The following is a 26,428-nucleotide window of genomic DNA, read 5'->3' on the forward strand; positions in this document are numbered from 1 at the left end:
CTGACAGCACGGAGCCTGCTTGGGATTCTCTCTCTCTGCCCCTCCCCTGCGCAAGCTCAGTCTCTCTCTCTGTCTCTCAAAACAAATAAAAATAAACTAAAAAAAAAAAATGTTGGGGCGCCTGGGTGGCGCAGTCAGTTAAGCGTCCGACTTCAGCCAGGTCACGATCTCGCGGTCCGGGAGTTCGAGCCCCGCGTCGGGCTCTGGGCTGATGGCTCAGAGCCTGGAGCCTGTTTCCGATTCTGTGTCTCCCTCTCTCTCTGCCCCTCCCCCGTTCATGCTCTGTCTCTCTCTGTCCCAAAAATAAATAAACGTTGAAAAAAAAAAAAATTAAAAAAAAAATGTTAAGCTCTGGTGTGTTGTGGCATGTATAGAAATTTACACGGTACGGACAATGGTTTTCAAACATATTTTGGCATTTGAATTATATTTCAAATTACTACTAATGACAAGTCTCCCTAGAAATTCAAAGTTATGAAGGCAGATAGGAGCCCTCGACAGCTTCCTCATGATCTGCACGTTCCGATGTCTTTACGCGTTTATTTTTTTTAAGTTTATTTATTTGAGAGAGAGAGACAGATAAAGCTGGGGAGGGGCAGAGAGAGGGAGAGAGAATCCCAAGCAGGCTCCATGCCCCCAGCATAGAGCCCGATGAGGGGCTCGAGCCCTCGAACCTTGAGACTGAGGAGAAAAACAAAGGCAAGAGCAATGTAGCTTAGATTAAATCTCCTTACAACTCACAGCCCACAGACAGAGCTGAAACATGCAGGTTCCTTGAGTCAGGCCAAGGAACTCATGGCTGCCTCACTTCCTTAATGTTTCTGTTTTACTAAAGACTAAAAGTAACCTTATCTTAACAGCAGCTACTCCAAGGTCCTGAAAGCCTTGCTTTCAAATTCCTTAGAGACTTAGGCCATCCCTCACCCCAACCTCAAAGTATATAATCAGTCACTCCTCACAACCCCGGTGCAGCTCGGTCGGCCCACGGTCCTGTCCCCTCACCTTTTCGCACCAAAGACATCTCAAGAATTCTTTCTTAGCCGTTCGCTCAAGAACCCCATCAAGATCACGACCTGAGCTGAAGTCTAGAGTCTAGAGTCGGACGCTTACCCGACCAAGCCACCCAGGCGCCCACGCGTGTTCTGATGTCTTTAAGAGGCAGACAGGCCAACACAGCCGCTGACGCCGGTCAAGCGGTGAAGGGAACGGGGGAAACAACCCTACCGCAATGAAAACAGCTGAGTGTACCTCAGTTACAAACGCCACCTGCCGTCAGCCCCAGGACCAGCGAGCAAAAGGGTGTGGTCAGGACTTCGCAGGCTAAAGACAGCACAAACCCCCTCTAAAGAGCCGGCTGCTTCTGGGCTCCAGCGACTGCCAGGAATCGGGGATGCAGGATGGCTCAGTGTGGCTCCGCGAGCCAGAAATTCAGATTTTTTACGTGACATCTTTTGATGTTTACGTGTCCGCAAAATGAGACTGGTGAATTTGGATCTAAATTTCCCTGTGCCATTTTTTTTTTTTACTATGCAAAATGTGATATTTTCCACTTTTGTTTGTTTTTGTTCTTTGCGAGGTGTACAATGTGATGATTTAATACACGTGTACAGGGTGCAATGGCTGTCGCCCTCTCCAATGACCTGAAGAGACCAGAACATCACAGGAGAAGAAATGCTAAGGCTCCCAACACTCACCAGCTTCAATCTGAAGGTTCTACGCTTAAGAAACATCACGGCTGGGTCCTTCCTCCACCCCACCCAGGATGGGGCATCAACTCTTTCTCACTCCCGATTTTCCTTCTTAACAGAATGTAGAAATCCACTCACTTACTGAGTTTCTCTCTCTCTCTCTCTCTCTCTTTTTTTTTTAAATTTTTAAAACATTTATTTATTTATTTTGAGAGAGAGAAACAGAGAGACAGAATCCCAAGCCTGACACGGGGCTCCATCCCAGGAACCTTGAGATCATGACCTGAGCTGAAATCAAGAATTGGATGCTTAACCGATCTACCCAGGTGCCCTGGGTGTTTTCTTTTAAACAGGTAACCGGGTTGCCCACCCGCCTCCTCCTTACTGGTCCCCACCCTGGACACCCAGCTCTCCCAGCAATGTGCACTCTGACCACACAGAAGTGTGTTTCTTCTTGCAAAGTTACGAAACATTAAGAACCTAAAATACGAGGTAAGTGACTCGTTCGAGCATTTGAGTGCCTGCTGTATATGCCAAGATCTGCGGCGACGAGAGTTCAAACCAACACAGGCTGTGATGTCAGGAGCTCAGCCTCGTGGAGGAATCGGCCACATAAACGGATGCCCCAGGGCACAGTCTGGCTGGCCTCGTAATCCAAGCAGGCCAATCTCCAGTGGGGGCACAGAGGGTGGGGTCACCAGCCTCGCGCTGGGAGCTGGGCAGCCTGACAAAGGACGGACCTGAGCCGTGCCTTCCAGGGTGGCGAGTCGACTCCAGGTAAAGGAGGAGGGTGGCGAAGGGGCATCCAGACACAGGCGCAAACGTGCAGACTCGGGAGAGGAGGGTTATGCCCGAGGGACAAGAAACAGTAGGTTCTTTGTGCAGGTGGAGCTTCGAGGAGCAGGGGTGGGGCAGCAGAACAGGGAGAAGAAAACGGGGAACAGCTGGTGACCACACGTTCGGGTGGATGGTGGGAGTCCCTCCGTCAAGAACGCAGCCTCAGCAGGCACAGGGCCCACGTTGTCTCGGTAAGCCATCTGTGCCACAGACCTTGCAGGCCAAAAATAGCTGAATATTACCAATTTCTTGTGATTCAGCCTCCTTAACTTCAAGGCACACACACTGATGCCACAGGGCCCACCTGGTGGTCCGGCGGAGGGCCCGGCCAGCGGGCGGAAGGGCCTAGACGCGGTCCTGCCGCCCCACGTCTTTCTGACCGCCCCCTCTGCCAGGCAGACGTAACCTCTTGGTCTCGGGCACCTGGGAACCTCTTTTTGGGGATGCGTCTGGTACTTATAACCACGGCCCACCTACTCTGGTTCCCGTTCCTGCCCCCGTTCCTGATCCCGTTCCTGACAACGGAGTGTCGGAAAAACTTCAGGTATCACGGGTCATAAAGCCCGCAGTGACAGGCGTCTGTCACGCGTCTGTCTTTCTGGAGAGGCAGAGTGCGGTTTGTCTCCTACAAACTTTACAGAGCCACTGCTTTGCTCACTACCGGACACGTAATCGGTTCTCAAAAATAGTCAGCCGGGGCGCCTGGGTGGCTCAGTCAGTTAAGCATCTAACTCTTGATTTCAGCTCGGGTCACGATCTCATGGTCGGTGAGTTCCAGCCCACATCTGGCTCTGAGCTGACAGCATGGAACCTGCTTGGGAGTCTCTCTCCCTCTCCTTGTCTCTTTACCCCTCCCCCACTTGCTCTCTCTCTCTCCCTCTCTCTCTCTCTCTCTCAAAATAAATAAACGAAAAAAAAAAAAAATCAACCAACCAACCATCCTGGGTTTAAATGAGGCTGAAGAACAGGGCGTCTGGGTGGCTCAGTCGGTTGGGCATCTGCCTTCAGTTCAGGTCATGATCTCTCGGTTTGTGGGCTCGAGCCCCGCGTCGGGCTCTGCGCTGACAGCTCGGAGCCTGGAGCCTGCTTCCGATTCTGTGTCTCCCTCTCTCTCTGCCCCTCCCCTCCCCCTGCTCTGTCTCTCTTTCTCAATAACAAATAAACGTTAAAAAAAATTATAAATGAGGCTGAAGAGGAAGAGACGGATCCAGATGGCGGTCGTATCTTCCGGAGACACATTTCGGGAGTCGTGTTCTTCCCTCCCCCCAGCCCCCAGCCCCCAGCCCCCAGCCCCCAGCCCCCAGCCCCCAGCCCGTGCCTTCCACGGCCGCCCGTGAGGAATGTACCTGGTCTCTCCGGGAAGGAAAGTGATGGGCTTGGTCTCCGGGCAGCCCTGGCCGGGATGCCAGCCGGCTTTGCAGGCAGAGCAGAATTCCACGTCACAGGCCTTGCACCGCACCAGCTGGGGTGTCTGCAGCCCCATGTCCTGGAGCTGGCACACGGCCTGGCAGGTGGAAGTAGGGCACCAGGTCCGACGGGGGTCCAGCAGCACCTCTAGCGCAAGGACAAGAACAGCCACGTCAGAGTCCGCGCACGAAGGGTCTCACGGTGTGTTCGGACCGAGGGATCTCGTCAGCGCAGGGCTGCGGGTCTGTAACGGGGTGGGAACGTCCGGACCACGTCGTCTGACGTCCTATGCCCTTCGTGATCGGGTGCCCGTCTGGTTCTTTCTCCTCCCCTCCAGACACTGCCTGCTTATGACGCCCCCGCGCCCCCCCCGCCCCACACAAAACACACTCAGAGTCCTTTAGAGATGCTGCTGTCTGAGCCCGGGTGGTACCCGGGATGCCCCTGCCTGCGTTACATCCAGGAAGCCTTGCCCGACGGCGGGGCAGGATTTTCTCCGAGTGCCCACAGGCCGCGGCCCAGGCAGGCCTTCTGCCCCCTCGTCTGAGCCTCCCCAGGACGCAGTTCTCTAAAGTCAGGCCCGTGTCTTCAGTCTTACAGCCTCACCACCTCGCCTCGGGCGAGGCGCGCAGCAGGCGCTCGGACGATGCCCAGTAAGGGGGGGCAGAGAGAGAGGGGGGAAGGAACGTGGCCAAATTCTTCTCCACAAACGGCCCGCTTGCCCAAGGCTGCCGCCCTTCCCAGATTTCAGTCTAAGCCGTGGGCTAACTACCGTGTGAAAGGGCCGGGTTTCCCATCCAAGTGGAGCCCAAACTGCTAAGAAGCCCCACTAGGGGAAGTTAGGGAGGAAGCGCGTTTTGAAAAACAGGATACCCTGACGTTCCCACTCCTCCGTGTCCCGGTGCAGAACTGGCAAGTCTTTCAATCATCAGTCCCGAGCTGCCCCTGCCTCGTGAGCCTGGTCATTCGTCTCATTCAGCGCTTGTCTGGGGGGACACTGAATCCTCAGTGACGGGCAGCAGCCAGGACCCGACGGGAAACCGCACAGAATGCGAAGTCTCTTCCAGAAAGCTATCGCGGGCCAAAGGATTACGGACTATTTTCAAAGGCCCTCAAGTAGGCCACTGGTTTCTAAGCTTTCCAGCAGTTGCTCTGGGGAGGTAACCCGAGACCGCCGAATTTTGCCAGGGAAACTTGGAAGGCAATGAAAGGCACTTGCAAGTTTCCTGGCCGTGTGACCCACCGACGGCCAGGGTGGGTGAAGCTCACCTGCGTGGAAAAGGGGATCTGTGTGCACTAGGGATCTACCACAGCCTGGGGGGCTGGACGTGGGCTGGACGTGTGCCCAGACGTCACCTACACGGGCCGCCCCGGGACACACGTAGGCGGTGCCACGTTCCCCAATGAAACAGGGAAGCCGGATTCAGCCCTCTAGGAATAAGCTGCGTCAGGTACAACCCTGAAGACTGTCTTCTATTCTGGGAACTGGCAAACGTTTTCTGCAGAGGAGTAGACAGTGAGTATTTTGGTCTTGGAGGGTCATGCGGTCTCTCTCCAAGCACTCAGCTCTGCTCCTGGGGCACAGAAGCAGCCATGTTGATCTGTAAATGAGGGTTCCAATAAAGCTTTATTTATAACGCCAAGCCATGGGCCCGGCCCCTCTGGCCAGCTGGCCATGGCTGGCCCACTCCTGCTCAAATGCAAGTCCTCCCCTGACCTGTTTTTCTGAAGGAGGACTTAATCGGGGGGCAGGAAACCATCACATTGGTAGGTCTAGGGGAAGATTTAGTAGAACCTATTAATATAAAGGAACTCTGGAATCCAGGAAAAAGTGCTGCTTTTTAACCGATTTCTGTTAGACTAATGAAAAATCTTTATGATGTTCCTAATTGTGAGTGAATGAGTAAAATCAGTTCTTCTCATCAGTTGAGTTTCAGGGTTTGCTTTTTTAGGAAAGTCTGTGGCCGTCAGGTCCCAGGTGGTGCCTCCGAGGCACATGTGTGCGGAGCCAGCCTAAGCTGATGGGATGGGAGAAAGGAGGAGGGAGCGAAGGCCCCACGGAGGTCCCCCCTGGGGAATCAAAGCTAGGCAGGTGACCCCTCGGCCCTCCCCCTGCCCGGCCTGATTCACGTCCTCATGTTTCTACACGGCTCTCTGCCTTGGGTGCTCGTGAGTGTGTTAGGGGAGCCCAGCTCCACCCCAACTAGATTCCGGGGTCCCCTATGGGCACGGCCCCTGAGGGAGGGCGATGCAGGATGGGGACCCCCAGCACAGCAACCCCCACGTGACATGCAGAGAAATCCTCAGCCTGTTCTGTTTTCTTTCCAGATGGACCCCGTGGTTAGTGCTGATCTGAGAGCTTCGGTGAACACGCTGCCCTTATGCAGACCCCTCTGGTTCCCAGGACCCTCCTGCCCCTTCCTCTACTCTGGCTTCAGGGAGGGGCTGGCTCCCCACGCCACCGGTGACCCCTCCTCATGCACCTATGGCTGTGCCCCATCCCCCCTCGCCCAGCAAATGGAGCTACGAGCCAGCCTCGTCCTCAAAGGCCCAATTCTATCATGGAGTGCAGGGTGAGCAGATCCAGTTAAGGTTTCCATGGCAATGACTTAAATTTTGAGACTTTTGTCCTCGTGGAGCTGTGACAGGCTCTCCCCTGTCTCCTGGGGAGAGATTCCCTATCAGAGATGCAAAGGGCAAATAATCCGTCCCATCTGCCAAATGCAAACATCCTTCCCCTGCTGCCAGGGCACCACAAAACCTGTGAATATGGCCCCAGGGTTTTTGACTTGGACTTCTATTAACATTCCTCTCTTCACCCCCACTCCTGAATTTTGCCAGCTGGTGTAGAAGACAGGAATCGATCAATAAGAAAATCCACTGGAAAACACCAGAGCGCTATTCTTTTCAGGACGCATGTAGGTATACACATCTAGACCTGTCAATCACATACACGTATATATAAAGTACGTTACGCATGTTGTATCTTGTATGTGTTATATCCAATATTTTATATAGACATTTCTATGTATAGCCTATATTGTCAAACAAGGCAAACAGCATATTTTTTGGCATACCAGAAGAAACCAATCTCAGCTCCCATCTCCCAAAGATACATGAATAACAGATTAGGGGCACTTGGGTGGCTCCATCGGTTGAGTGACTGACTGGCTCAGGTCATGATCTCACAGTTTGTGAGTTCGAGCCCCACGTCAGGCTCTGTGAGGACAGCTCAGAGCCCGGAGCCTGCTTTGGATTCTGTCTCTCTCTCTCTCTCTCTCTCTCTCTCTCTGCCCCTCCCCTGCTCGCACTCTTGTCTATCAAAAATAAACAAACGTTAAAAATATTTTAAAAAATAGATTAATGAAGCAGGTCCCTAATTGCTCTGTCTATAAAAAGCCCAAGACTTTTTAAAAAGGCGCTTTTCTTTTTTAAACATGGTTTTCTCTGAGAAGCACACTACAAGAGGGGGCGTGCCTGGCGTCCCGTCCCTCACTGACACGGGCTTTCACGGCACCGCTGGCCAGGCTGGCCAACTGGCTACGACACGGAGGCAGTGAGTTCCATCCTGTGGGGATCCCTGGCTCTGGTCAGGCCTGATGACCGATGGGTGAGCCCAGCAAGTCGGTTCATCTCCCCGGGCTCTATTCTTGTTTAAAGCACCGACACAATGCTGGACAAGACGCCCCTCCAGCATGCATCTGACCTGCACGCGGCTGTCAGATGAACCCGGGAGGCTGCAGGCCCTGTCTCTGGGTGGCAGGGGCTTTGGGACAGAGGAACACGCAAACAAGCACCAGCAGCCCGGCCTGGCGATGCTCAAACAGGAGCACAGGTACAGCGTCATGGGGCATGCGAGCGAGGGAGTCTCCCAGAGAGCCTACCTCCACCAGCCTCTGGAGGCTTCCAGATGGGCAAGGGAGCACTCGGGGGAAAAAAACAGAGGTGCCCGTGTGGCTCAGTCAGTTAAGCGTCTGACTTGGTTTCAGCTCAGGTCATGACCTCATGGTTTGGGAGTTCGAGCCCTGCGTTAGGCTCTGTGCTAACAGTGTGGAGCCTGCTTGGGATTCTCTCTCTCCCTCTCTCTCTCTCTGCCCCTACTCCACTCGTGCTCTCTCTCTCAAAATAAATGAATATACTTTAAGAAAGAAAGAAAAAGAAAGAAAGAAAGAAAGAAAGAAAGAAAGAAAGAAAGAAAGAGAGGGAGGGAGGGAGGGAAGGAGGGAGGGGGAGGGAGGGAGGAAGGAAGGAAGGAAGGAAGGAAAACAAGCCCCACAGCCTCCGGCTTGTCAGAAACCCAACTGGAGGAGTGGGGGAGATCAGATTAAAATCAGGGTTGCTAGACTTGAAATTAATAAAACATGCTGTGTCAACCACACTTCAATTAAACAAGAGAGAGCAGAGAGATCAAGGCTGTTATATCAGATGAGTCATTCTAAGACCCAATGGAGACAATGTCTGCAACTTCAAGCCACCACAGAACTGTTCAGTAACCAACTGTTGTCAGAAGATCTGGGAACTGGGTTTTCTTCCAGGGTATCCTCCCTGGCTGCATTTCAAAAGGACAGAACAGGCTGAAACTTGCTCTATGATCCTACCTCAAAACTTGTTCAGTGCACTAACTAAAAGTAACAGCTTTACTTTTAGCTCTGACATCTTGTTTTTTAAGTTTATTTGTTTTGAGAGAGAGAGAGTGAGTAAGACAGGCTGAGAAGGGCAGCAAGAGACAGAGAGAGAGGGGGGAGAGGGGGAGAGAGAATCCCAAGCAGGCTCCACGATGTCACCAGGGAGCCTGACACGGGGCTCACACTCACCAACATGAGATGAAGACCTGAGTTGAAATCAGACGCTTAACTGACTGAACCCCCAGGCATCCGTCCCTCCTTTAGCTCTGACATCTTAATGCTTCATTCAGAAGGGTCTTTGGTCATACTGAGTCTGAGTTCACTTGGTGTTTTTGTGACTTTTCACAGAATGCTAGCAAAATGTTCTAAAGTCATGGGTTTGAGAGATTCCATTAAGCTAAGTCAAGCTGGCTTCCTTTTTATGCAAAGTTTTTATAAGAAAAAGTCTTTGACTAAACCAAAGCACTGGAAATTACAAAGTATTTGAAAGAACAAAGTCAAAATTATTAGGTAGGAAAATTTATCCAGCTGCATTTTTAAATTAAATTCCAGGCCAGGAAAGTTAATTCTCTTGTAACCCAAATAACTGCCAGTTTCTGTCAGGATTCTCTCCAGAAAATATTTTCAGGAGAGCCTGAAAGTCTCAGAAATCCGAATTCATCAATTTTATAGCTCCACATACTGACTCTTGTATCACATGGCATTACATTTAAGCTGTAAACCACCCCAAACTAAATGATATATGGCATTTAAATAAACAGGTTCTTGAAAACAATTTCAGTGCCATCAAAATCCTGTTTGATTTTATTTTTTTTAAGTTGGCCACACACTGCCTTTTTTTGTTTTCCAGAAGTAAGCCTCTAAAAGAAATGCAACTATCTTTAGCATTTCTTAAGGAAAAAAGAAGGAGTGGGGGGAAGGGGAGAGGGAGAAGGAGAAGGAGAAGGAGGAGAAGGAGAAAGAGAAGAGGCGCCTGGGTGACTCAGTTTGTTGAGTGTCCGACTTCAGCTCAGGTCATGCTCTCATGGTTTGCGAGTTCGAGCCCCGCATTGGGCTGTCTGCTGTCAGCCCAGAGCCTGCTTCGGATCTTCTGTCCCCTCTCCCTCTGCTCCTGCCTGGCTCAGGCTCGCTCTCTTACTCTTGTGCACTCTCTCTCTCTCCCAAAAATAAACATGGGGGAAAAAAAGAAAAGAAAAAACTTTCCACATTCAGCTAAGCTGGGAATCTCTTGATACTTTGCTCTGGTCCATTCTGCCTTCCAGTCCCATCTTGATGGTGTTTCCCAGGGTTGTGTCTCAGTCGTGAGCGCCCGATGCAGACCAGGCTCTGGGTACCAGACCGGGAAGAGGGGAGGGCATGCTCGGACCATTCCAACCTGAGCTGAGGTCAGAGTCCGGATGCGTTATCTGCACAGTGAAGTTTTGCGTAAGGAGTGTCACCTACCCACATCTGTTATTCTGCTCCTTTTCAGAGGAGCCCAAGGTCCAGGACATATATGCAAATGAAGGCAAATGGAATTGATGGACTCTTTACAACATCATCTGATGACCCTGGCACACTTCAGAGAGCAAAGCTAAAGACCAGTCCTGGATGTCCAACCCGTGTGAACGCTTTGCGACGGCCACCTCGAAAATGACGCCGTCGCTGCTCTGCACATGCCACACCGTGCTCCTGGAGAACCCCGAGGTCTACGGCAGGTCCGGCTCCCACCACGAGGGCTGTGCAGGGCCCTCTGGGGGCCTGAGGGGGATCTGGTCCACACCGCGCCCCACCCACTAGAGGTGGAAATCAGGCGAGCTAGTTAGGCTCTGGGGTGTCCTGTTCACACATGACGACAACCAGCAGGGCTGTCCGGACACTTACCGAGACCAGGGACTCAGCACCAGGTGCACAGTGAATGTGGAGGACCAGGGTGCTTTCCTGTCTGGATGGCAGTCATCATAACTCACCTATGCTTGGTCTCAGAACTTCCTTGTGTGCCTTTGGATCTTTTAAATTCTGCATAGGTCCCAGAATTTGGTCCTTAAACTATTAGTCCTAACCCGGCTGAAGAATAACAACACCCTGTGAGGGTGAAATCTCTTTAGAACACCCCCTAAGGCCAAATCCCTGTAAACGAGTTATGTTTCATGAATCCTTCTTATGACCAAATGACTTTATGACCCAACAACAGTCCTTCCAACTGTGAGCTCTGCAGAGAATTCAAGGTGACAAATTTCACAGGGTGCCTGAGTGGTTCAGCCGGTCAAGCGTCCATCTGACTTTGACTTTGGCTCAGGTCATGGTCTCACGGTTTGTGAGATCAAGCCTCACGTCGGGCTCTGTGCTGTCAGCAAGGAGCCTGCTTGGGATTCTCTCTCGCCCTGTCTCCCTGCCCCTCCCCCAGCTTGCACGTGCTCTCTGTCAAAAATAAACATAAAAAAAATTTTTTTTGAGAGTGACAAATTTCAGAAATCCAATTTACATGGACTCTCTCACTGTGGTAGCCAAATGATGCGTAATCCTATCCACCAGAAGCGCTCTCCCCGCCGAGTTACCTTTCCTCTATCACAGGAATCATCACCGGCTAATATGCTAGGCCACCTACCTCTTTCAAATTGTAGCTTTTTATATCTTTGCATAATTTCAGCCGCCACCATGCACTCGATCTAGAAAGAAAAAAAAAAAAAACACAAACAAGAAGTGTAACAAGCCGACGGCTAGACTATGATACCAGGTCAGCCTAAACCGAACCCACGGCACCCGCAAAGCCAACCGAGCAGGGCACAGTTGCACACGTTAAAAACCGGATTTGTTCGGGGACTCGTGCCTCGTCCTCCTGCAGGTGGCCTTGCTTAGGGCAGGCGGCATCGGGGCAACTGATCGCAGTTTCCAATCCTTCTTTGATCAAGAGCTCGACATACTGTTTCAGGCACTGAAAAGAAAAAAAATCAGAGAAGTATCTGTAAACATCTTTACTTCCTTAAGGGAGAAAACTCAGCAGGTGTGGAAGAGGTGATGAATCGAGCACGTTGTTCCCTTACGGTTTCGTATTTTCCCTGGGTCGCCCAAAGCAACCACTGAATGAGAGGTTTCATTCACTCGAGTACTGATGGGGCGCCCCCTGTGCCATGCTGGTCACAGAACTGAGGCTGCGGGTGGGACCCCTGAACACGACCTCAGCAAACACCAAGCCAGTGAGTCTAAGAGGAGGAGGAAGGTCGGGAAGGAATATTTCTCAAATACATATTAGACATCGGGCACCAGACTCAATTATTATACTCCATTGTTTCATGTACTCCTTAGAACATTCTTTTTTTTTTTAATGTTATTTATTTTTGAGAGAGAGAGAGAGAGAGAGAGAGAGAGAGTGTGTGTGTGTGTGTGTGCGCGCGCGCACGCAGGGGAGGGAGAGAGAGAGGAGGAGACACAGAATCTGAGGCAGGTCAGAATCTGAGCTGTCAGTACAGAGGCCGATGCGGGGCTCAAATGCACAGACCACAAGATCATGACCCGAGCCGAAGTTGGACGTTTACCCGACTGAGCCACCCAGCCGCCCCTACTCCTTAGAACACTCTTACAGGACAGGCATGACTGTCCCATATTTCAGGTGTGGGACTGAGTCACCAAAGGAACTTGCAGCAAAGGAACTTGCCAGCTTACCCAGATAGCAAGGGCAGAGCCCAGATTCAAGCCCAGCCTATCTCGACTCGGAAATGCCCCCACGCTCCCCCTTAGGACCCTCTGCCCATCCTTACTCACTGACACCCCGCTTACTCAGTGATAACTTACTACAACCTCACCTACAGGGTGGACTGTTGCAAAGTCTCAGGTCAGTCAAACAGAAAAAGCGGGGGGCACAGCAGGGTTCTAGTGAGGATGATGAGGGTGTACCCCGTGCCGATTTACTCCTGCTTCAGTCTACCAGCCTGGGAAGCCCACACTCCCCTGCAAAGCACATTATAAAGCCCAATTAAAAGAAAAAACATGGGGGCGCCTGGGTGGCTCAGTCGGTTTAGCATCCGGCTCTTGATTTCAGCTCAGGTCATGATCTCCCGGATTGTGGGATCGAGCCCCAAGTCAGGCTCTGTGCTGACAGTTCAGAGCATGCTAGGGATTCCCTCTCTCCCTCTCCTTCTCTCTCTCTCAAAGTAAATAAATAAACATTAAGAGAAAGAAAGAAAGAAAGAAAGAAAGAAAGAAAGAAAGAAAGAGGAAAGAAAGAAAAAGAAAGGAAGGAAGAAAGAGAGAAAGAGAAAGAAAGAAAGAAATAGAGAAAAAGAAAGAGAGAGAAAGAAAGAAAAAGAAAGACAGAAAGAAAGAGAAAGGAAGAAAGAAAGGAAGAAAGAAAGAAAAAGGAAGGAAGGAAGGAAGAAAGAAAGAGAGAGAAAGAAAGAGAGAGAGAGAGAGAGAGAGAGAGAGAGAGAGAAAGAAAGAAAGAAAGAAAAGAAAAGATATAGCTTTCCCCAGTAAGCTCACTACCAAAAGTAAACAGAGACAGACTTTGAAGAGCTCAGAGAAGAACTCAGAGTACTAAACCTGGGGCCATTAAGTGAAGAGAAACCAGTTTAAAAATGACAACAGCATCCTCAAATCAACTTGCGATCACAGCCCAGTTCAATATTTGGGGTTCCTGAGGCCAACACCACTGTTATAATAACACTATTAAAAGTAATAGTGGTTCATCGAGAAAAGCCCATAAGCTATGTTTCCCAAGCCTCCACCTCCCCCCAGACGTGTTTCGCATTTCCCTAGAAGGATGCGTGGTCATTGCTAATGGGTGTGCCTCAACTGTCCCTGTCCCTATGCCCAGGCTAAGTCTTCCTCTCCTCCTCCTAGCCTCGTTTTCCCGACCTGCACTTTGGGGCGCTTTAACCCACCTCCTGGTGGAGCTGTAAGAACTTCACGCAAGAGAATCCAGAAGACCGTGTGGAAAGCAGCATATGCCTGATTATGTAAAGAATAATTTGATGTAAACGGGTAATTTCCACCGTCGTAGCACATGAGGATACGTCGTCCACGACAGACCCCAGGTAGCAATTTCTCTTAAAAATACCAATCAAGGTCATCCTCGGAAGGAGCCATTCCCTGGACGGACCCTCCCTCCAGAGCGCTAAACAGAACGCATGGCTTCACCTGTCACCTGCCACGCTGGTGCCCAGACCCCGGCCCCAAGTTCAGCCTGCCCTCCTCTGTCTTGCCCGGGCCCCCCGTGAGTGCAGTCGCTCCGAACGTCTGTCACTCACAGACCACAGACAGTTTACCGGCACGACGGCTGGGAAGAGAGCTCCCGGAGAACCAGGCGTGGATGAGCCCCGCAACGAGGCACAGGGTGGTCCCGGGAGTCCACTCATCGGAACCAACGTCATAAGCAGGGGAACGGCAGAGGAAGAGGGAGCAGTCACACGGAGCCTCCGGTGGGCCCGGGCCCCGTCGCAGCAGCTGCTCGGGGAAACAGCAATGTTGCGGCTTGGCGGCCGCGACCCTCGCAGCAATGGTGTGTTTACAGCCAGGACGAACGTGGAATGTCCTGTTTATGGCTTGTGCCGCACGTGGAGGGAGAAAGACCGCAGGCTTTTGGAGCCAGACAGACTCATGGAATCCTTGTAGGCAGAGGCCACGGCCGGGCTCCTTGGCGGGTTCGGGCCGCAGCTCCCTCAGCCATAAAATAGGGATGCCCCGCTTGCTGGGCTCTGGGGACTGAAAGAAAGAACGTCAAAGCGCCCGACACAATTCTTGGTATGCGGCCCGAGCCAAGCAAACAGCGACTCCCGTTTCCTGCGCTTTGTCTACCTGTGCGTGTTTCCTACAGTCACAGGCATAAAAACAAACCAAAACCGTAGCCACAAGAGGATTCGTTTACGGTTTATAATCAGTTTGTCTTGGGGCGCCGGGGTGGCGCCGTCGGCCAAGGGACCGACTTCGGCTCAGGTCATGCTCTCACGGGCCCCGCGTCGGGCTCTGTGCTGATGGCTCGGAGCCTGGAGCCTGCTTCCGATTCTGTGTCTCCTTCTCTCTCTGCCCCGCCCCCGCACATGCTCGGTCTCTGATTCTCTCTCTCTCAAAAATAAATAAAAACATTAAAAAAAAACACAACAGACTTGGCATGGAGCAACGATGAGTGTGTCACGTCTGGCTGGGAGCGAACATCCCCGGCCCCTCAGATGCATCTGTGCTGTTTGCAAAATGATTATAACGAGTACGCTCTGGGAGCGTCAATTTGTTTACTACATAAAGAGAGATGATCTAAGTGTCTGACCAACCATCCACTGAAAACAAGCCCGGTCTTCTTCCAGATACGCAGTGGGTCATGACTCACAAGTCATGGTTTTCAATTTAATAGCTAAAAGATGTCTTAAAAGGCACAAAAATGGGCAGAGAAGCTCAGTAAACTACGCAGTACAAAAGCAGATATCAATGGACTTCCTGCTATCATATTAATTATAGCTCCCAGTGATCAAAGGTCTTCACGTTAGCTGTTAGCCCACTACCCACAGCCTTCCATTTCCCAGATGAGAAAACAAAGGCTGGGGGAAGCTCAGAATGGCCCCGAAGGCATACTCTGTAAGTAAGGGAGCGGGCACTCACGCGTGCCAGAGTCCAGACACGTGAGTCTTTGTTTCTGGATTTTAATTTCTGCCTTCTTCCTCAATTAACAACCCTTTCAAATGTAATCATCTATTATGCATCTTCAGTGACCTCATCAGTGTTTTTGTTAGAACGGAGAATTGTATGTTCTTTAAACTGGCAAAGTCTAGGGGCGCCTGGGTGGCTCAGTTGGTTAAACTGGCAAAGTCTGAGTCAGCCAGGAATGTATCTGTACGTGCCCATGACGCTCAGATGCAAGGACGGTCCCAGACATCAAGCCCCGGACAGCCACTGCGGGGGGAGGGGCTCATCTGCAGGTCATGGTCGTGCACTGTGCCCAACGTCCCAGTGGGAGGACAGGGGCCCCACCCAGACGGGGTCAGGAAGGCTCCCAGAGGTGACATGCTGGCCAGAGGGGCAAGGACATCCCAGGAAAGGGGGTGTCTGCTGCACAAAGGGCAGGAGGAGGGAGGGGAGGTGTCAAGAGCCACGGAATGTTCCAGGAATTTCCTTTGGGACAAGGACATCCCAGGAAAGGGGGTGTCTGCTGCACAAAGGGCAGAAGGAGGGAGGGGAGGTGTTGAGAGCCACAGAATGTTCCAGGAATTTCCTTTTCCATTTCGTCTTCCAACAGCCTGAAACCCAGTTCCAAAGAGGAATGGCAATCCATTTCCCGCCGAGCAGAAGCGGGCCACAGAGACACAGGGCCCTGCCTCAGCTACAGCGAGTCTGAAGGTTGTGTGTTTTCTCACTTGAGGGCCTGGCAGCTGTGGAAGATCCTGAGAGCAGGAGAAAACTCCAGAAACCGTGCTCAGAGGGGCCCGAGGAGCCAATGCTCCTCAGGGATCCACTACTTAGGAACATCACGTGCAGGCAGGTCCACGCAACGGCGGTGGGACCCCAGTGAGCACTGTTTGAAGGGCAAGGACCCCGGAACTGCACAGCTGGCTTCACGTCCCAGCTTACCAACTTGGCAGATGTGAGCAAGGAGCTTCACCTCCCCGAGCCCCCCGGGGTAAGCCTGCCGCCAAACCCGCTCCAGCCACCAGACCAACCTGTGGCGGCTGCGGTCACCGGGCGGGCGGGCACCACACGCCTTCCTTGGGCCTCAGCTCTGCAGCCGCCTGCAGCCACCGCCCCCTCGGGTATCAGCGCATGGCTGGCCCCCCACGCGGGGACACAGGCGTCCTATAGCCCTTCGTAGGCTTGTGATTACAGATGCTGGGTAAAGATGTGGAGTGACAGATTGGCGTGAAACCCTCTCCTTCCAGAGCACTGAGGTGGAGGCCCTCAGGCACGGCTCTGTCACGTGTCTGGGGTCTAGGTCGATTCAGCCAGTAGGCACAGAGCACCTGCTTTGGTGACAAGGACCGCTGGAGCTTCGTGGGGCGAGGGGGAGGCTTGGGGGGCCCTCACTTCACAACAATCAAAGCAAAGAGAGACACGAGCCAGCTGCGGGTGACGTGAGGACCGTCCTGGACGGGGCGGCTGCTCATTCAACATAGTCCGACAGAGAAGGAAGTGTCCGACCCCGTGTCAGGTCCACGCGAGGCACACAACGCCAGAAGGCTGTCTTGATGACCGGGGGTGTCAAACAGAGTACCTGGGGCTGGACTGGACTTGCCCCATCAAAGGCTACATCACGAGAACCCAGTCTCAGCGGGGGGAGGGGAGACCTGAGCGGGGCAGGGAGACCAGGTAAAACGGCTCAGGCCCACGGTCCCCATCAGGGCCACGTGGCGCTCCGGCTTCGGGCAGCGGTGGTGGTGACAGCTCACGGGTCGGGAACTGGGCACATCCTACAGCCCGGCCTGAAGCCACTAGGGACTGGAAAACTTGACCATCAAAACGCGTCATCCCCCGGGGTCCCGCACGAGGCACAGGCAGCCCTGTGGACGGAGCGCCGGAGGACGTCCCGAGAGCCGGGCCGTGCCCAGTGCCTGGCGGGCTCCAATGAGGCGGGACCCGGAGTGGGGTGCAGTGCGGGGCTGAGGGAAGCCGGGAGGTGATGGTTAGGATGGCCTGAAGGGGGCCCCATCCTGCTCTGACAACCTGCGGGCTTGCTGGGGATTCGGGAGCCTGGGCACTGCTGCTCTCCGCAGGACAGATACCCCAGGGGAAGGAGGACTTTCTCCCGCACAGTGACCGACCGGGGCTCCTGCACTCCCTTCCTTGGTGCAGAGGCCGAGCTGGCCAGTGGGGAGTGGACAGGTCCCAGAGAGTGCACCACCCTCCTGCAGGGAGGACATGCTCCTCCCCAGGGAGCACAGCCTCCTCGAGGGGGCATACAGTCCTCCCCAGGGAGCACAGCCACTTCCAGGGAGCACAGCCTCCTTGAGGGGGCATACAGTCCTCCCCAGGGAGCACAGCCGCTTCCAGGGAGCACAGCCTCCTCCCTAGAGGTCACGCCCTCCTCTGGGGAGAACACCCTCCTCCAGGGAGCACAGCCTCCTCCCTCGAGGTCACACCCTCCTCTGGGGAGCACACCCTCCTCCGGGGAGCACATCCTCCTCTGGGGAGCACAGCCTCCTCCCTAGAGGTCACACCCTCCTCCCACCACACCTGTAAATAAGCTGCAAGGGAAACAGCAAGTGTGGACGACGCTTTCTACCTGCTGAGTGTGAAAAACCAAAGCCACAGAGGAGCCAAACTGAGTGACCAAACCTCACCTTCCTCACAAAGAAGGCAGGTCAGAGGTGTCTGGTGGGATGGGGTTAACACGTACACTAGAGATGGGAACACTAAGAGGCCAGCATGCCATCCACTCAACAAATTCAGATTCACCCCCGAGCAAAGTCTAGAAGCCAAAACCGTGCAAGAACAGATGAGCCCCGGGGGGACGTCTGCCAAAGGGAGTCCGCATGCTTCTAAGTGCGGCTCTGGGATCACGCGTTTGTGGGGTAAAGGCCTGAGAGAAGGGGGTGCACGTATATGACTCTGAGGACCCAAGCGGTGCAACTGCTCAGAGCTGGGGATGCCTGAGGGCTCATTCCAGTAGAGGGAGAGGCCGCGCATCCCACCTCTTCAGGCCACGCGGTCTCCTCTGTCCACACCACTGAGGATGATTCCATCCAATGGCGATACCAATGGTTTGTTTGTTCTTTACCTCAGATAAGAGGGGGCGGGGAAGATGGGTGGGTGGATCCATCCGGGCACCTTGCCCAGGACCCCACCTGCCACAGACCTGGAAGGGTCTCCTGGATGCGAACACAGAGGTGGGCTTGGGGATGGAGAGTCAACTACACAAGACGGGGACAGAGAAAGCAGGCTCCGAGTGCCCGTTCTGGGTTGGAAGGTGCCAGGATCCAGGGATGTATGACCTAGAGAGCAGCACGCGGATGAGTCCAGAGCGGCCCTGTAGCCCTGTGCGAAGTTCCCCAGAAAAGCAGGCGCCAGGAGTCAGCGTCGTCTTAGGGGCCGCTGGTGGATAAGCATCACGTCTGGGTGCAAGCGGCCAGTCTAAGCAGGCCTTTTCGTCTTTCTGGGCTGCAGTGGCCCCTCGTGAGATGGGAGAATTCTGCCCACTTCACAGGGTTTTATGACAGGTGCATGTGGTAAGTCACCAGCAGTTAACAAATGTTATTCCCTATCCTTTTCTATCCACCAGGTAGAGCTTCAGGGGGACCCTACGACAAAAACCACGCTGGCACGCCTGTGAGCGGCGTGGACAGAGAATCCGAGGGGTCTGGGTGACGCCTTGAGGCAGTGCAGATCAGCAAGCATGTGGGCCACATCGACACAGAAAGGCCTTGCAGAGCTACGTGTCCACATGCCTGTCACCTTGGCAGCTGGAAGCCCCAGCCCTCTGGTCCATTCTCAGCCCTGGGCCCCAAGGCACCTCAGCCTGCAAGTGTGCCCTTTCCCATCTAGAGACCCCAGACTAGGAAGAGGCCCTCTACACCACGGAGCCCCCAGCCCACGGAGAAGAGGCCGGGAGTCTGTGCCCCTCAGAGGCCCAGGGTGCTCAGAGCACTTGGGACAGAGATAATCCACCGGGCTCGTGGCCCCCAAACACCATACTGGCAGAGCAGGCCTGTGTTCAACCACTTCACATGGTTTCAGTCTCCCCTGTAGACTCTGGTTTGAATAGAGACCCTGAACTGCAGGACCCTTTGAAAACTACTTCCCAGGATTCACTCCTACCCTGGGGCGAGCCAGAGGTAGCTTCCTCTAACTCTGAAGACACTGACATTTCTCAGACTCGTCTCAGAGGAGGAGAGGCAGGATCCGAGCAAGAGTAGTTGTGACAGCGAAGAAGAGAACAGTCAGAGAAACACCTGAGCCATTTTAGAACTCAAGCTGCCTGCCGTTCCAGCAACAAACATTTTGTGTGAGCTCCACAATGACACAAAACCAAATCCCTGCTCCTCTAGTGGAGGGTACAGGTAAGCAGACATCGTGACAACACAGTTGGACGAAAGGAACCAGAAAATAACAGGAGCTGGAAGCTTCCGACAGTTTGGAACCATTGAGCGTAGGAATAGAGGAAGTGGACAGAGAGAGTCAGGAATGGAGCTTTGAGGCTGGATAAAAGGGAGGGACCCAACTGCACGGTGGCATTTCCACTCAAGAAGAGTCTCAACTACAGAGGGGGTCACTTGAACTAGCTACTGAAGGACACGTGAGTGTGGACAGAGCCATCACGGCAGGCATGCAAAAGTGGGGGTGTCATGGTGTGATGGGGCCAGACGGGGAGGGTTTTGCTGGGGTTTCCACTGCTTTCTAAAGCGTAACAGTGACATAGCTGGCGGGGCCTGGAGGGGGTCCCGACCAGAAATCGGCAGTGTAGACGTGGGGGGAGATAAGCAACGTGCTACCTGCCTGGAAAGTGGGCGCTCTGAGGGCAGCCTTGGGTTATCCACCTCCCACGCCCGGCCATGGCCACACAGGAGGCAGAAAGCGTGGAGTCCAGAGTAGTGGGACAGGAGGACGGGAAATTGCTTTTTGACCTTCTTCCAGTCAGGCCAACTTTTCTGTTTGCCATCGTTTGGCCACTGTAGGAAGAGCATCGACTACACAGACCATGAGTCTCGGCTCGCTCCAGGATGGGCTCCACCATTAACTCCTGGGGAACAGCATATACGGATGTGGCGAAGAGGCCTATGAGGTCAGAAACAGAGCCTGTATTTCAAGGTAGAGACGCCGGACTGCAGAGTCATTTTCCCCATGAACCCTTTCCTTCTCAAGATCAATGTACCTCAGAACTTAAGTGTAACTCTTCCGTGATTATTTATTAAGAGGGCGTCCTCTGGTCTCGCACAATTTTCTCTCTTCGCTCTTTCCCACGTCCCCATGTCTGTCCCCCGGGACATCACAACTCTCTGGCTGTGGCCGTGGCGGTGGGTTGGGGTGACGTGAGGCCCCACACCGGGAAGAAATGGGGCGTGGGCACCTGCCCCACTCTCGGTCGGTCAACACGCACCTGCTTCCCCTATTCACGCTGCAGAAACGAGCGGAACTGTTCTCAACATTTTAATTTTTAATACCTGGGGGTGCAAAAAAAATCTCTGCCGTCACGCCATCTCCTAGAGCTGCAGGTACCCCGTCTTTGAGGGAACAGAGCTATCTTCCCCCTTTCAAAGTCCCCTGGCTTACATTAAGCATTTGATGTGAATTAGAGTTGCTTGTTTTTACTACAATTCTCTACGAACAGAAACCCCAAACAGCAGCAGCGAAAGCGGGTGAAAGGCCAGGGAAGGAGCAGGTGACGGAGACACAGCAAAGTCGCCCAGAGGCGCAGGGCAGAGGGGACTGGACTCCACTGGTGGAGACAGAGGAAGACTTCGCTTCCGCCAAGAGGGAGGCGATGTCCACAAAGCGGATTCTCTAATCCACCCAGACTTTCTCCCTCACCCTGGCGTTTCCCCTAGAAATGAAAAGGAGTCCAACACGCTGCAGTAAGCGGCTGGAGGTCTGTCAGTCCGCCCCTCCTGCGTCCCCCTCCCTCCCATCCTTCGCCATCTCAGGAAAAGGTCAAAAGCCATTTCCTGTCCTCCTGGTTGAAGTGACTTTCCTGAGGCTTTAACAACACACACTTCTCGCACGTCAACACCAACGCAGACTCACTGCAGTTTAGGCCAGCGACCCTTCAGTGATCAGTGATGACGAGTCCTGAGTAAACCCGGGGTTCCAGCCCCTCGGAAAGCCAGCGGCTGGTTCAAGCCCAAGTCAGAAGATGGGGACATAAATGTCTGCCGAGCTCATCTCCCCCTCTGTGAAACGGAGATGGTAACATTGAAGGTGCCGGTGCCCCAGGGACATCAGGAGACAAGCGAAATAAGGCCTGTGAAGCGTGGCCAGGAAGGAAGAACACGTCTCCTGCAGAAGGCCAGGGACGGCCAGCTAGTGCCCGGTACTAACCTAGACATCTGAAACATACACAGGCAGGCCACCCAGATGGTCCATTTATAACGCGGTTAAATTCAGAAGCAACTTCTTTGGTTTCTTATAGTTGGAAGAAAACAGTTCTTTTTTTCTTTTCTGGACTTCCCCCCTCCTCCCTCCCCTTGAATGGGAAGAACCATCAAGTAGAATTCAATTAAGATGATCTGAAAATAAACCCCTACACCCTCATTTTCCCTTTCCGAAGGGTCAGATGCTGGATCTGACTTAGGCCTGATGGAAAGCGAGGTCCCTATAATCACTACAGCAGATCGTCTGGCCCCCAAATAGTGCTGGAGACAATCTGCGGAAATTTAAACGTGATGTCAACATCCCTTCTAACACCACACCAGCGAAAGGTGACGCGAATAGCTGAATATTCAACCTGTGCACGATCACTAGGTCAGCACTCTTGTAACCTCAAGCACAGAACTGTACAATTCAATTTAAAATGAGGAACGGTAGGGGCACCAGGGGGGCTCAGTCAATTAAGCGTCTGACTCTTGATTTCCGCTCAGGTCCTGATCTCGCAGTTAGTGAGTTCGAGCCCCGCATCGGGCTCTGAGTTGGCAGTATGGACCCTCCCTCTCCCTCTCGCTCTGCCCCTCCTGCACTCCTGCTCGCGCGCTCTCTCTCTCTCTCAAAATAAATAAATAAACTTAAAAAAAAAAAAACTAAAAAATGAGGTAAGGTGAAGCTTTTCCCTTCTGGAAAGGCGAGCACGCGCCGTGATCAGGTCTTCTAAATTGCATCATCACTAGCTTCTAAAATTCTGTTTGATCACTTTTGGATCACGAGCACCTGTCACGGCCATCTACCCGGGTGCCCGACTGATTTGAAGGAGGATTCCTTCAGCAACCGCGTGACAGACTCGGTCGCTGGCAAGGGTGGGGTCAGAGATTTGCCGGGTGCCAGCTAAAACCGAAAGCAGAGGCCTCCTCCCGAAATTCCTTCCAATAGTGGTTTTCTCCGGAAGGACCAACCAGAGTACAGAATATGCACTGGCACTGGGCGATGGTGGTCATCTGCTCCACCGGGTACTCCCCGAGACACAGCTTGCACGACACCAGCGGATCGAGGGCCAGGTCCCACGTGGGCCGGTACCGCGCTGTGGTCATGGCAGAACAGTCTGAAACGAGAGAAGCACAGGGCGTCAGACCCCCGCGTGGCCTCCAGCAGAACCGAGGCAGGAGTCACCTCTCTCGACTCCACATGGGGCCCCAGGGAGTGGCCAAGAGGCGGTCGATGGGCCCAGGGATTTAGCTCATTTGGGTTCTCGGAGCTTTAACCAGGGGTCCCTGGGTCCCTTGGGTCTGTGGGTGACCCCTCCCCCGCGCAGAGGGTAACGATCGTGTCTACCCTCCAAATGGCAAACCCCCTTGCCGCCTTCCCTCCATCCTTCTGATGGGCACTGAGTAAGACACCCCCACCCCCACCAACCGAGCACCTCATCTAGGAGGGCAAATCCTCAGCAAGCGTGGAGAAGAAGCTTCCATTAAAATAGTCTGATCAGACGGGACTGTTCTAGGATTTCTGTTGCAGGAACATCTCAGGGAAGGCGGTGGAGGGGCGCCTGGGTGGCTCAGTGGGTTGGGTGTCCGACCTCGGCTCAGGTCAAGATCTCGTGGTTCACGAGTTCAAGCCCCGCATCGGGCTGTGTGCTGACAGCTCAGAGCCTAGAGCCTGCTTCAGATTCTGTGTCTCCCTCTGCCCCTCCCTTCCTCTCTCTCTCTCACTCTCTCTCTCTCAAAAATAAACATTAAAAAAATAAATAATAAATTAAAGAAAGAAAGCGGTGGGTGTGGCCCCTCCAAATGGAATCCACCTTTCCACACCACAACACCCAGGTGTTACCCCCCCCCCCCCCGCCGCCAGAAACAGCCCCAACACCACTGCCTCCTTAAGCACTGGCAGATTTTCGCAAACGTAAGCTTCGGGGAGGCAAGGGCCTTTGGCAGACTTGTTCATTTACACGGGTCAAGTGCATCCAACGGTGCCTGGTGTGAACCCCAGGCACCCCAGGAACTTCCCCATCCTCCGGGGACGTTCTCTGGTCACTTCCCAACCCGCCCACAGTCTGCTTCCTGATAGCATGTGTTTTCTCTTTGTATTTATCACACTGATTCCCACTGCTTGCTGCTTGGGGAAGACAGGGAAGGTGCGTGCCTCTAGCCTCTGGCTCATCGCCTGACCCACAGCAACCTCTCAACAACTGCCTGTTGAGTGAATGAACAGATCCTTGTATCTCGGGCTACGTCTTCTCAGTCTGAACCCCTGGCACCCGATCTAAGCCCGGCAGTCAGTGTGCACCCGCAGTAGGTAAGCGTGCCTGTGCTCCCCAAACTCAGAACCGAGTACGATTCAGCTAAAATTTCAGGCGCAGTCCCCAGCCATCTGAACTCTGAGAGAGAGCTCCTACTATCCAGCTTTCAGGATCCAAACTGATTTAGACAACCTGGCATCCTTCTCTGCCCAACTTCACCTTTGAACTGAGGGACTAAATGACATAGACAGCAAGAGACACCTGCGTTCCTGCTAGTTTGTGAGGCCGCGAAGGGAGGATCTGTCTTTTCCTGCCTCATACTTACAGCACAGGGATGGATATAGAATGACAAAGACCTAACCCACGAAGGAACAACAAAAATAAATCAGAACACCAACCAATGACCGGAACATACACAAAATGATTCTAGCATCTTGGAAAGATTCAAAGATGCAGGAGACACAATTCCCCGCCTTGGGGCGTCTTCAGATTCGGTTCAGGAACCCGCTTGGCCAAAGAGCAAGCTAACCGATACTATAAGGCAGTATATGCTTTATGTGCGAAATCGGTGCTCAAGGCACTTGGTAAAGATGAGAGTAAGTCTGGGTAGAAGACTCCTCAGCAAACTGGAAGAGCTTCATGAGGAAGACGAAGCTTGAGTGTGGAAGGGAGGCTACATTTCACATGGGGAACAGGGAGTGGCTATCAAAGCAGGAGGGAACAGGTTTCATCAGGCGGACCGAGTGTGGCAGGACCACAGCAGAAGCAACAGGAAACTCTGTGCTCTGAGGGCAAACTGAGCGTCCAGAACAATTACGGTGTGGTTGCCTGACCGTCGTCAGCCACGGTGTGGTTCTGTGGGTGAGGGGGTGAGGGGGTCCCGGGGTCGCTGTGAGGTCGAGAGAGGTCATGTGCAGGACCTGGCACATGTAGGAAATGCTCAGTAGAGACCCCCACTCCTCTTCCCCTGCAAGGTCTCATTTTGCCAGCTACTCCCAGGGGCGAGGAGTTGTCACGATTGCTTTCTACGATCTACTCATATTCCCTTCTCAAGTTTCACCAATCGTTGCTGTGGATCCTACACTGGGTGTCCAGGGCGGGGGAGAAGGTAACTGCAGAATCTTGAACTCAGACGGATTAGACACAAAGAACAAAGGAACATAAGTGATGAAAAATAACGGAGAAGCAGGGGGAGACCCTGACCTTTAAGGGCCCAAGCAAAGGAGGGCAGTTACTGGAGGCCGGCAGGAATCTGCACAGAGACAAAGAGGAGAGATCAGCGGTCAGGGCGGGAAAGGGACGGCACCCAGGACCCCTCCCCGGAAAGCTAATCACTGGGAGCAACTTAGTCTAAAGTAAGTGTATTTTCTGTTGTTTGAAAAGAACTCTCTGACACAAACGCAAGGAACTTTTGGATTGGCCGGAGTCTCATAATTTGACCTACAAGCCAACGGGCCAACACTTAGGTGGCTTGGGGTCAGTGAGCTATCTCGGGGCACACATAACCCCCCCGCACCCCGTGGGATATGTGTGACATTCTTCAGGCACTTCTGGGTGCCCAAGAGCAAAGGAAAGGACAGAAAACAAACAGTTAAACTGATAAGAGTTCACATCAGCTCACAAACATCTTAGTACAACTACAAAAAAGGGGCAATCTTACCAATAACCTAAAGTCCAGAAACTCCCCCGTGTCTTAATGCTAATGCTTTGCTAGAGGCGAAAACCACCTTAGCCTGACCATAGCTAGGCCTCTGCTATCCCGGGAGTCTACTTTAGCATATGGAAATCCCTTAAGAAATGTCTTCCTGACTGTACCTCCCCCGACTCCATAGTGTATAACCCGTCACGCCTCACCACCCCAGTGCCGCTCTTCCTGCCCACGGGTCCTGTTCCTGTGCTTTACTAAAATCACCTTTTTTGCACCAAACACATCTTCAAGAATTCTTTCTCGGCCGTCAGCTCCGAACCCGCCCCCCCCCCCCAAAAACCTCATCATCATTATTATTTTAAATGTCCACAAGCATTTTCTGAATCCTGGGCTCGTGAACCAAGATGTTTTTTCTTTCTCTCTATCCCTCCACGTCTTCTCTTGTTTTATTCCTCAATGATTTTTTTTTTTTCAAGTAACATTGCTTAAAGCTCACTGTACAGAGCGACGATTCCATTTTGACTATGGAGGTCCGCGAGCCCTAAAAGGGATCACAAACCTGTACCAGAGGCGTCGCAGCTGTGGGCGGCGGCTGCTGACTGGTGCGTCCCTCCCGGACAGCTGGGGGTAGGTGGCTGGGAGCTCTGTTGCAAAGGCCCAGTCTCGGATTCTGGAGGGCTCTGTAGCAGCGGTCTGAGGGTAAAGAGGTCCCACGTTGGAAGGGAGAAGGGTTCTGCCGGGTGGGTCACTGACTTTGGACAGACTAGGAAACTGTCGTTGTTTTCACTGCATAAAACTACACACCGTACCCTCCCGCATCCACTTGCTGGGAAGGGTGAGAAGAAATAGATTTAGGACTCCTGGGACACTTTACCTGTCCGGGAAGTGGGAGTCACTGTCCTGTGTCAGGTTTAAAGCCCTGGGCATTAACCCATATGGACTAAAGGGACAGACAAGGCGCGAGCATAGAAACTGTATGATCAACTTAGTCTTTCAGGAAGTGCCAGGGACA

The 26,428-nt window shown here is 53.0% G+C and overlaps 1 protein-coding gene across 6 annotated transcripts in view; it reads right to left on the minus strand.

Moving 5' to 3' along the window:
- The window catches only part of RNF144A (ring finger protein 144A), a 291,346-nt gene that overhangs the window by 193,693 nt on the left and 71,225 nt on the right, over window positions 1-26,428 (minus strand). For 3 of the 6 annotated variants that reach the window (XM_043604614.1, XM_043604611.1, XM_043604609.1), the window contains 5 exons: window positions 25,976-26,109; window positions 22,489-22,634; window positions 11,367-11,471; window positions 11,145-11,205; window positions 3,872-4,079 (listed from right to left, as the gene is read on the minus strand). In XM_043604614.1, coding sequence (XP_043460549.1) covers window positions 3,872-4,079; window positions 11,145-11,205; window positions 11,367-11,471; window positions 22,489-22,623 — 509 coding nt within the window. In that variant the 5' untranslated portion in view covers window positions 22,624-22,634; window positions 25,976-26,109. Of the gene's footprint in view, window positions 1-3,871; window positions 4,080-11,144; window positions 11,206-11,366; window positions 11,472-22,488; window positions 22,635-24,971; window positions 25,021-25,975; window positions 26,110-26,428 lie in introns of all 6 variants that reach the window. The other 3 variants (XM_043604608.1, XM_043604613.1, XM_043604612.1) reach the window with 2 other exon arrangements.

Source organism: Prionailurus bengalensis, chromosome A3 (assembly GCF_016509475.1).
Source record: "Prionailurus bengalensis isolate Pbe53 chromosome A3, Fcat_Pben_1.1_paternal_pri, whole genome shotgun sequence".
Classification (NCBI taxonomy): Eukaryota; Metazoa; Chordata; class Mammalia; order Carnivora; family Felidae; genus Prionailurus; species Prionailurus bengalensis.